The sequence below is a fragment of the Teleopsis dalmanni genome, chromosome 1 (genome assembly GCF_002237135.1).
Source record: "Teleopsis dalmanni isolate 2A chromosome 1, ASM223713v2, whole genome shotgun sequence".
NCBI classification, from domain to species: Eukaryota; Metazoa; Arthropoda; class Insecta; order Diptera; family Diopsidae; genus Teleopsis; species Teleopsis dalmanni.
Genome location: NC_051846.1, coordinates 109,164,320 through 109,176,807, shown reverse-complemented (window position 1 = coordinate 109,176,807; position 12,488 = coordinate 109,164,320). Strand labels below are relative to the sequence as shown.

Sequence of the window (12,488 nt, the reverse complement as noted above, 5' to 3'; positions counted from 1 at the left end):
ACTCAATCTTTTGAAGACTTTTTCCAAATTAATATTATGATGTTTTAGACTATTGCCGAATACAATCACGTCATCCACGTATAGGAATGCTTCATTATCAAGACCTGTTAACGCGAGTGTTAACATTCGTTGAAAACTATTGGAACTGATTTTTAGTCCAAATGGAAGTCTTTTAAATTCATAATGTCCATCTGTAGTTGAAAAAGCAGTTTTTTGTTGAGACTTTGTATCTATCGGTATTTGGTGGAATGAACTAGTCATGTCGAGCGTCGAAAAATATCTTGCTTTTCCAAGTTTATCTAGTACGTCTTCACGGCGTGTTAATGGGATTTTATCGTTTACTATTTTATTGTTAAGTTTTCTATAGTCAATCACGAGTCTCCATTTCTTCTCATCTTCAGCTGATTTCTTTGGTACTAGTAAGATTGGAGAGTTATACGGGCTTTTCAAAGGTTGAATTATGTCGTCATCTAGCAGTTTTTGGACTTGTAATTTTATTACATCATTATGGGTATATGGTAATCTGTAGTTTTTAATATATATTGGAACATTATCTGTGGTTGGTATGTGTTCAGTGTAAAAATTGTTACATGTTATTTGTTCTCCTTCCAATAAAAATATGTGTTGATAGTGTGATATTAGGGGAATGAGTGTATCATCATCCAAAGTTTTATTTGTACCTAATTGTAGTTTGTTAAGAAGTGTTTCTAAACGTAACTGGTTATTTTCTTTTGTATTCTTTTTGACGCTGTAATTGTAATGTTTAAGTGGTCGGCTTTGAAATTTTAATCTATTGAGTGTAACGTCATGTTCATTTGTATTTAAAATTCGAACATGACAGTTTCCTTTTCCGGGAACTATAGTATTTGCGATGAAAACACCTTTGTCAATTTCTTGAGAAATTAGCAATGTGTCTTCTTCGAAGTACATATCTATCGGTAAAATATGCTCTGTTCTTGATTGAATTACTATTGGTTTGTAGTAAATGGGAACAGTTGTTTCTTGTTCGTTGTTGTTTACTGTGAGTAAAAAGGTGTAATAATCAATATTACATTGGAATTTTGTTAGAAAATCCCTTCCAATGATACCGTCGACTTCTATGGGAAAATTTTTCTCCACTACTGAAAATTCATAATGTAAATATGTTTCATCAAATTTTATCTGTAGGTTTGTGGTTCCTAGAGATGTTCTGTGACTGTCTGTAATTCCAACTAATATTAATGTTTTATTTGAATTATAATCTATGTTGTGTTTATATTTAATTATTGACACGTCTGCACCTGTGTCAATTAATAATTTTACGAAGGTGTTAGTATTTTGGCAAAATTCTTTTATGTAATTAGATATATTGGGGTTATACGTGTAGATATTATTTTTAGTTTTACCAGAGGAGAGTTCTACTGGTTTTCCTCTGGTCGCATGTAGTTTTCCTGTGATGATGTTAAGCGAACATGTCTTTGGTTCATATTTCTGTTATAGGTGTTTCTCTGGTTATGTTGATAGTTTTGGTTTCTTTGACCATTGTTACGTTGGTACCTTTGGTTGTTGTTACGTTAAATTCCTTGATATTGGTTTCTTGAACTGTTATTATTTTGGTAATTATTAAATTGATTTCTTTGATTATTATATTGATTTCTTTGATTATTATGCTGCCTATTATTATATTGGTTTCTTATTTGATTGTTCCTATTCAAATGGTTAGAGAAATTTCTCCTTTGATTGTATTGTTGTGGCGACATATTGCCACGGTAGTGTTGAGTATATAAAACCTGTTGTCGTTGATCTGGAAAAACTAAGTTTTCCGCAAAGTCCCTAGCTTCTTGAAAAGATTTAGGTTGTGCAGCCTGTACCGTTTGTGAGTAGGTTGCATTAAGTCCTTTCTTATAGGCTAACAATGCGTATATTATAATTTCTCTTAAGTAAAGAGATATTATTGAGACTTGAAAGTAGTTTGGCCATCTTGTCACTGAATTCTGTAACGGATTGATTGTGACCTTGTCTCATTTCGTTGATCCTTTGCAGTAACTGTTGTACTGTATCCTTTGCAACGTAAGCTTTGGTAAGTTTCTTTATCAACTGTTGTAATGTGTCTGGATAACCCAGTGGTGAGACTCTAGCACGTACATTATGGTGAAGTTTGCATTCTACAATGTATTCCAAGAACTCTTGTTTGTTCTCTTCTGTTATCTTCTTATCGTACAATTGTAATCTATGGAGGAATGAACTTAATTCCTCTTGTCTTCCTTGAAATGTGGGTAGAACCTTTTCTACGTTTTCCAGAATTGAGTAATACGAAGCCATCCTTGTGTCTGTATTTCGTGTCGTACTTGGTGGGTTTGGTATAGGTTGGTTATGGGTTATTAAGTTGTCAGTTTGTTCTGTTACTGACATTTTAATAAGTTGTTTATGTGTAATCGAATATTTTTCAAAAAATATTTCTTTGAGGTTTTGGGATTCTACTAATTTGGATTCAATATATATTGAGCTAACACAATTTTTCAGGTATTCTAATCTATTTAGTTTCTCTACTATCGTTTGCTTAGTGTATCCTCTTACACTAGCTTTCCTTGCGTTTCTTAGTATACTTTGTACTTCACTTATGTGAGTACTAATAATTTCCATTAAAGTGTTTTAGAAAAAGGGAAATATTTTATTATATCAACCAACATAAATATGAGGGAATTGAACAGAGTAGAGCAACAATAAAAGAAAGAAATATCAGAGACAATATTAGTGAAAATGCGAAATAATACGATATTTATAGGTATTATCGTTCGCGTACAACTTTATTCAAAGGTAATGAAACAATGACCATTAAAGAATATTTAAACAGTATAATTTTCATTTCTATTACTTTAAATTTATTAATTCATTTATGTAATTCTTTTAATATAGTTAATATAATTTAATACAATTTGTATTCAGATTGGTATAATAATAATATATATTTTTCATTGTATTTTTTTTTTATATATATATAATGATAGTTTTCAATATAATTTTAATATAATTTTTTTTTTTTTTTGTTTTTTTTTTACAAATGCAATTAAAAAAAATTTTTTTTTAAAATATTCTATTTTTGTTTAAACAGATTTTGTTTCTTTCAAAAATTTTCTTTTGTATAGTAAGTTGTAATATATTATATTGTATTATACATCGTTTGATAAATTTCTGTGTGCATGCTTATGCACGTATTTTTTTATATATTTATTAATTTTATGGGCGATGTATAATATAACTATTATTACAACTATCGTGATTACTATAACCTGTTCATGTCCTGTGTTGACAGCAACTGTTTGTAGATTATTGGTTGTTGTCTTCTGTTCCGTTTGCGGTATGTCCTGTGAAAACCAGCCCATTACTCTTCAGTATTCTTCAGTATTTTTCCAATTGTTAGATTTTTATTTTTATTGCTTTCCTTTCTTGTTTGTTTATGTTTTGTTTAACAATCTCTTTTGTGTTTTAAACTTAGTTTTTGCGACAAAGTGTTTTTTTGTTTGTTTTACAAAATATTTTTTTTTTTTTTGTTTTTATGCTTTTATGTATAAATTTCACATATTTTTGCTATAAGTTTTAAGTTTAAAAACATTAAAGTATAAATTTCAATTTTAAGAACTTTAACTTCAATCTTCTTTGGATTTTTCTCAAAGTATTTTTTTTTTGTTTTTCTAAATATTTATTTATTAAATAAGTTTTACTCATTGAGTAGAATATTTTTGCTTAATTAATTTAACTAAATATTTTTGTATATATTTTCACATTTATTTGCTCATATTTATTATTTGTAGTTTTTATATTCAATTTTTTCTGTCATTGTTTTTGTTTTTATTGAGGATATAACAACTTTTAAGTTTTTGTAAAAATAGTTCACTTTTTATTTTTACTCTTCACTTTTCTTTTACCACATTGATTCTAGAGCCGAATGCGGTTTTTTTTTTTTTATTAAATTAAAGTTTTTAAATATATTTTCTAGTTAATATTTCCATTTGCCGTTTGGCAAATTTGCAGGATCGCCATGTGGGGTTTTAAATATTGTCTTTAAAAGAAAACACTTAATTTGTTTTTTTATTATATGTAAACTTTATTTTTATTTATTTGCACATCGTTTTTACTTTTATTATTAATAAGATCTCAACAAGATCATGTATTACTATCAACTATCAACTATGCACTATACACTAAAACTCTCAATTAAAGACTAACAATCATTATATTTTTCATACCGATAACAGTTCGGTTTTACAATATTCTATTTTACATTTTACTATTTTCTTAAATTCTATTGGTTAATATATTTCTTAGTTTCTATATACTTATGTCATTGGTCAACAATATCATTTCTTAATAGTTGACACACATATAGTGACCAACTGTAAAAGAGGGCAAATCATATTGCATGCACAATTGCTTGCAATATGATCCGCACAACACTTGACATATTTTAATGTGTTCTAGATTCCGAAATCCAAATTGCCAAGCACATGCTGAAGTAATTATACTTCGCTATGCACTAAAACGTTTGTCATAAAGTAATGACAAAACAAAGGAGTCGAATTACCAACTCATAAATTATTGTGCTATACAATTTGGGTTTCTGGGTTATAAATATTGATTTGAAGTGTTATGGGTTAAAGTGTCAGATCATCATATCGCACACATTGAATTGCGTGTGGTCATGGTCTGATATGACACTACAGGCGTTTATTAAAAATACATTTAAATTTAGGCAAAATATTATTAATGAAGATTTTTAAATTAACTTATATAAAATCTATTATGTTTGTTATAGTAATTTAATTTAATATTTATGTTGTATTGAGTTCATAAGTAAGAATATCTATTTAATATTTATAAAAATTGGATTAATTAGTTATTAGTTAATTAGCTATTAGATTAATCTAAACTTCCGGCAGACGGCTAAAATGCCATAGCTGTAAGCTTTATGTATATTATTATAATTATATATATTATAATTATTATATAATGTCGATGTAATATAATAACTTTAAAATGAAGTAAAAAATAAAGCTACTACTACTACTACTACTAGTATTTACTTTTTTGGAGTGCGTAAAAAGGGAATCGATTTAATTGCTACATGTTTATATTTCATATCATTTATCAAAATAGTTGTTTATGTTTGTATTTAGTTAATATTATTTTATATTTTTTTATTGTGATATTTGGTTACATGTGTTTACAGTTTGAGCCAACACTGCGACCAGTCATTGACCAACGAAAAGTGCAATTTTGCGTTATCAGCTTTTCTTGTTGGTCAATGCACTGAAGAAAGTGTATAATATTTTTGGCTTATAATTATGTCAGCACAGCGTAGGCAAATTTATTTATTTGTGAATTATGCATTAATATTTATTGTTAATTAATGCATAATTTAATATTTTTTTTTATATGAAATAGTTGTGTATAAATAGAGTAAATAATTTTAATAAAGTTCAGAAAAGAAACGAAATACAAACCAATTATAACTTTCGTTTCTTACTTTCCCGCATCGATTAGTTTGTGTTTCAAGTGCTCAAACTACTTTACACACAAAAATTGGTTACCAAGCTAACACAGATTAAGGATCTGGGTTAGCACCAAGTAGCGTACATTTTTTGGTGACCCCGACGTGATTGTTGATAAAATATCAGCTTTCATTTTGTCGAAACACATATCGAAGGAGTCAATTACCTACAAAAGGACACACCAAAAGGTCTACTCATTAACCAGCTGAAGTATTTATTCATTGAAATTTTCGGACCGAAAATTCAAACATCGCCATGGATGCGTTATTAAAGAAGCAGTCAGAGCTCGGTACAGAGATTGAGCGACTGATAACCAATTTCAAAAAGGATTCTACTACCCGCAAGCAGGATACCACATATTATGAAGATCGACTAAATAAACTAAACACGTTGTGGGATAATTTCGAATCTAATGATGCTGAAATCAAAGTACTGCCACAATCTGAACTTCAACACGAGTATTTCAGTGCAGACAATTTCAAAAAAACCTCCAATCTAGTAGTCACATATGATGAAACATTCAAGCTAGAGAAATCAAGGCTACTCCTGAAACCACAGGACGGGAAGCCAGTAATAAGCCCAAGAGGGTCAAATAATACTACATCGCTCATGCGAACCATGCAAAAGCAATTGTCATTAATGCATGCATTACGCGTAAACATAGACGAAATATATGAAGAAATAACCATAAAACATCATCCTAGTTATTATGATCTGAAATATTCTCTGATAGAAAAATATCAGAAGGATCTGAGGGATAACAATGATGAAATGTGGTCATCAGCCGACGCAGAAGACATCGTCGGATATACTTGGGACCAATACTATTCAACGGATAAAGATGCCCAAAACGCGTTAATATATTTAAAACAACACAGTCAACCAACTGAAGGATTAACGTCAGGGGCCTGCAGCAACTCAACAAATCAGACTTCCAAAAATAGTTTTACCAACATTTGATGGAGACTATTAGAAATGGATTGAATTTAGAGATTTGTTTCAACAATTGATCCATGATCAATCAATAAGCGCAGCCCACAAAATGTTCCATCTATCTACAAATTTGGCGGGTGAGCCAAAAGCCCTCATACGACATCTGCCAATTTCCGAGCAAAATTACAATATAGCTTGGGATATTCTGTCAAATTGGTATGACAACAAACGACTCTTGGTGACAGCATTACTAAATAAATTGTTATCACAACCAAATATAACAATTGAGTCAGCAAGCAGTCTTAAGAGCATACATGATGTTACAAAAGAATGTTATTATGGATTAGCAGCTCAAGGTATTGATGTTAAATCTTGGGACGCCATAATGGTTCACGTAATTATTAGAAAGCTAGACAAAGCTTCACATACAGAGTTCGAGCAATCGTTAGAAGACAGCCGAAGAATAATTTCAAGTAAGCTCCAGTTCGATTTGCATCGAAGGCATAGGGATAGGTAAATTGAGTTCTAAAAGTCGTACAACACTTTCTGTGCAATCAAAAGTGACCGATTACAAAACAATACTTGAAGCATTTGTGTTGCCAAAAATTGTATCCAATCAACCATCGCACACTTACAAATTTCAAATTGAAATCTGCCCAATAACATCCAATTAGCAGATCCTACATTCTATAAGTCTGACAAAATTGATATGTTGCTTGGAGAAGAATTTTATCATCAACTCCTAAGTTCTGGTCAAATACAACTTTCAAGGGAACTACCAATTCTACAGAACACTGTGCTCGGATGAATCGTATTTGGAAAAATCCAAAATGCTAACACAATGATTGCAACATGTGGAATAGCATCAGAAGATAGTTTAGAAAATGCAATAGAACAACTCTGGAAGGTTGAAGAAGTTGATACTCACTCAAAGGTCTTGTCAATAGCAGAGCAACAATGTGAAGCTCAATTCACTCAAACTACATATCAGAATGTTACGGGACGATTCATTGTACGTCTTCCTTTTATAAATGACAGATTCGCTGTGGGAGATTCGAAAGATATTGCTACAAATAGATTTCTAGCACGAGAGCGTAGACTTTCAAAGGATAGTCACCTCAAACGACAATACGTAGACTTTTTAGATGAATATGAAAAATTGGGACATGACCGAAATAGATATTGAAAGGATTATGTCACCACATTACTTTATATCACACCATTGTGTGCTTAAACTCGACAGTACCACCACCAAGTTACGTGTGGTATTTGATGCATCATCCAAAACAATATCAGGGCAATCTCTCAATGATTTACTACACATCGGACCAACTGTGCAAAGTGAATTACTGTCTATTTTATTACGATTCCGTCTTCCTCGTTATGTGTTTACAACAGACATTGAAAAGATGTACCGACAAATACTTGTACATCCAGAAGACAGACAATGTCAGCTTATCGTTTGGAGAAATGAACCAAGTCAACCTATAAAGTACTTTGAACTCAACACAGTAACATATGGTATTAGATCAGCACCGTATCTAGCAACCAAATGTTTGCAAGTTTCAGCTGATGACAATATGCAAAATTATCCATTAGGTGCATCTGCTCTCAAACAAAACTTCTATGTAGATGACTATTTACACGGGGCAGATAGTCTGAGAACATTGTTGGAAACTCAGAGTCAATTAAACAAAATACTGACAGCAAGCGGTTTTAAATTGCGAAAATGGTGCGCAAATCATCCAAGTCTACTACAAGGAATTCCACACGATGACTTAGAAGTCAATTTAGATTTAGAAAATAATAACGATACAACAAAAACTCTTGGGTTATCCTGGTGTCCAAAATCTGATAGTTTATGCGTCAAGGTTAAATTGGAACCCGTTTGCAGCACGACGAAGCGCAGTGCAACCTCAGATTTAGAAAGGCTATTTGATCCACTAGGACTTTTGTCACCAGTTGTGGTGATGGCAAAGATCTTTATTCAAGAATTATGGAATTTAAAGATGGATTGGGATGAAAAACTGCCGACTGAATTACATAAACAGTAGTTAGAGTTCCGGAACAATTTGACAAAAGTAAATTGTCTGCAGATATCTCGTCATATTTTCAAAGGCGAAGTTCCTGCCAACATTCAATTACACATCTTTACAGATGCATCAAAAAAGGCATATGGTGCTGCAGCGTATTTGCGATCAACACTTCAGAATGGTCAAATTATTGTACGACTATTGTGCGCCAAATCTCGGGTTGCACCTTTGAAAAGGTTGACATTACCTCGTCTCGAACTTTGTGTAGCTGTGGTTGGCGCAGAACTAGCAACAAGAATAAAGAACGACCTACAAATAAGAAATTACCAGACGTTATTTTGGTGTGATTCACAAATAGTGATATCATGGATCAACTCTCCATCATCAAAGTTTCACACTTTCGTTGCAAACAGAGTAAGCAACATTCATCAATTAACAGCCACAAGTCAGTGGCGCCACGTCAGTTCGGAACACAATCCAGCTGACATTTTATCAAGAGGCCTTGCACCCCATAAACTACAGTCATCAAGTATGTGGTTTTATGGACCTATGTTCCTGCATGGTCGGGAAGAACTGTGGCCTTCAAAACCATCATCAGCGTTAAAATTCGAAACCCTCATTGATCCCGAACGGAAGAAGGAAACTACAGTATCTACATTGTCTGTTGTTGAAGGCACAGCAAATCCTCAATACGACACAACAACTCATTTGGAAGACTTCAACGGATATTATCGTATATATTAAGATTCGTAAAAAGAACCAGAAGAAAACAAAATGATCATTCAAGCAATTTTTTGACTCCAGATGATCTAGATGCAGCACATCAGGTCATCATCAAAAGTATTCAATATGCAGAATTTAAAAATGAAATCAAAATTATGAAATCTGATGGAAGAATAAATGAGTCCAGTGCATTGGCATCACTGGCACCTTTTATTGATAATACGGGCATCATAAGAGTTGGTGGACGTTTGGATGCAGCCTCATTATAGTGTGACGCAAAACATCCTATGTTGTTGCCTTATAATGACCCCATTGTCAAATTAATAATGGAACAAGTCCATAAGAAATACATGCACTGTGGTTCGCAGTCTCTCCTAGCTAACATGCGTCAACGATACTGGCCAATTAAGGGCAAATTAATGGCAAGGTCAGTAGAACAACATTGTGTACGTTGTACTAAAGTAAGACCACGATTTTATGAACAACTGATGTGTAATTTGCCAGCGACAAGAGTACAACCTGGGCGACCATTCCTCACCACTGGAGTGGACTTTTGCGGACCTTTTTGGATACATTACAGAATCCGAGGCAAGAAACCACACAAGGCATACATTGCTGTGTACTGTTGTTTCACAACTAAGGCAGTTCACCTCGAAGTAGTTAGCGATTTAACCACAGATGCATTCATCGGATCGCTGAAACGTTTTATTGTTCGAAAAGGACACTGCAAAAATTTGTTTTGTGACAATGCCACAAATTTCGTGGAAGCAAGCAATCAATTACTTGAACTTGCAGACTCAATTCAAACAAACAAGGCACAAGAGAAGATAATTAACGAATGTAATGAAAGAGGAATAACATTTAAATTTATACCTCCTCGTGCACCACACTTCGGTGGACTGTAAGAAACAGCAGTCAAATCAGCAAAACACTTATTGATACGAAGTACTAAGACCACGTCACTAACATATGAGGAACTAGAGACTGTAGTACTAGAAGTCGAAGCAATACTGAACTCTCGACCATTGACACCTATGTCGAGTAATCCGAATGACTTGTCAGCACTAACACCTGGTCATTTCTTAATCGGAGAACCGCTCACAGCAATGGCAGATGCAATCGCACTCTAGAGTGCGATTAAACAGTATTCATCATCATACGATAAGCTATTTGGCGTTGTTAATTTCTATAACAATAATAATAATCAGCACTTGGAAAACCAAACATAACATATGTCAGAAACACACAATAAGCGAAATTTCAACACGAAGAAATAATATGCAGAATGCAGAATTACGTCAACAAAATTTGGACTTCACTGTGACCACAACCTAGGACAAGTTGAGTTGGCACTCAACGGCGGGGAGAATGTTTATGTTTGTATTTAGTTAATATTATTTTATATTTTTTTGTTGTGATATTTGGTTACATGTGTTTTTCAGTTTGAGCCAACTGTAGTGTCATATCAGACCATGACCACACGCAATTCAATGTGTGCGTTATGATGATCTGACACTTTAACCCATAACACTTCAAATCAATATTTATAACCCAGAAACCCAAATTGTATAGCACAATAATTTATGAGTTGGTAATTCGACTCCTTTGTTTTGTCATTTCTTTATGACAAACGTTTTAGTGCATAGCGAAGTATAATTACTTCAGCATGTGCTTGGCAATTTGGATTTCGGAATCTAGAACACATTAAAATATGTCAAGTGTTGTGCGGATCATATTGCAAGCAATTGTGCATGCAATATGATTTGCCCTCTTTTACAGTTGGTCACTATATGTGTGTCAACTATTAAGAAATGATATTGTTGACCAATGACATAAGTATATAGAAACTAAGAAATATATTAACCAATAGAATTTAAGAAAATAGTAAAATGTAAAATAGAATATTGTAAAACCGAACTGTTATCGGTATGAAAAATATAATGATTGTTAGTCTTTAATTGAGAGTTTTAGTGTATAGTGCATAGTTGATAGTTGATAGTAATACATGATCTTGTTGAGATCTTATTAATAATAAAAGTAAAAACGATGTGCAAATAAATAAAAATAAAGTTTACATATAATAAAAAAACAAATTAAGTGTTTTCTTTTAAAGACAATATTTAAAATCCCACATGGCGATCCTGCAAATTTGCCAAACGGCAAACGGAAATATTAACTAGAAAATATATTTAAAAACTTTAATTTAATAAAAAAAAAAAAAACCGCATTCGGCTCTAGAATCAATGTGGTAAAAGAAAAGTGAAGAGTAAAAATAAAAAGTGAACTATTTTTACAAAAATTTAAAAGTTGTTATATCCTCAATAAAAACAAAAACAATGACAGAAAAAATTGAATATAAAAACTACAAATAATAAATATGAGCAAATAAATGTGAAAATATATACAAAAATATTTAGTTAAATTAATTAAGCAAAAATATTCTACTCAATGAGTAAAACTTATTTAATAAATAAATATTTAGAAAAACAAAAAAAAAATACTTTGAGAAAAATCCAAAGAAGATTGAAGTTAAAGTTCTTAAAATTGAAATTTATACTTTAATGTTTTTAAACTTAAAACTTATAGCAAAAATATGTGAAATTTATACATAAAAGCATAAAAACAAAAAAAAAAAAAATATTTTGTAAAACAAACAAAAAAACACTTTGTCGCAAAAACTAAGTTTAAAACACAAAAGAGATTGTTAAACAAAACATAAACAAACAAGAAAGGAAAGCAATAAAAATAAAAATCTAACAATTGGAAAAATACTGAAGAATACTGAAGAGTAATGGGCTGGTTTTCACAGGACATACCGCAAACGGAACAGAAGACAACAACCAATAATCTACAAACAGTTGCTGTCAACACAGGACATGAACAGGTTATAGTAATCACGATAGTTGTAATAATAGTTATATTATACATCGCCCATAAAATTAATAAATATATAAAAAAATACGTGCATAAGCATGCACACAGAAATTTATCAAACGATGTATAATACAACATAATATATTACAACTTACTATACAAAAGAAAATTTTTGAAAGAAACAAAATCTGTTTAAACAAAAATAGAATATTTTAAAAAAAAATTTTTTTTAATTGCATTTGTAAAAAAAAAACAAAAAAAAAAAAAAATTATATTAAAATTATATTGAAAACTATCATTATATATATATAAAAAAAAAATACAATGAAAAATATATATTATTATTATACCAATCTGAATACAAATTGTATTAAATTATATTAACTATATTAAAAGA

The 12,488-nt window shown here is 31.3% G+C and overlaps 1 protein-coding gene across 1 annotated transcript; it reads left to right on the top strand.

Moving 5' to 3' along the window:
- The first annotated feature begins 9,543 nt into the window (after positions 1-9,543).
- Positions 9,544-10,347, top strand: LOC119665497. Its single transcript, XM_038074719.1, has 2 exons — positions 9,544-10,118; positions 10,164-10,347. Exons 1-2 carry the CDS (start codon positions 9,544-9,546, stop codon positions 10,345-10,347), a joined length of 759 nt encoding a protein of 252 aa, XP_037930647.1.
- Positions 10,348-12,488: the final 2,141 nt, after the last annotated feature.

Coding starts and splice junctions, on each gene's coding strand:
- LOC119665497 (XM_038074719.1), top strand. CDS start 9,544: ATGGAACAAGTCCATAAGAAATACATGCACTGTGGTTCGCAGTCTCTC. Junction 10,119..10,163: donor GCACCACACTTCGGTGGACT/GTAAGAAACAGC, acceptor ATTGATACGAAG/TACTAAGACCACGTCACTAA.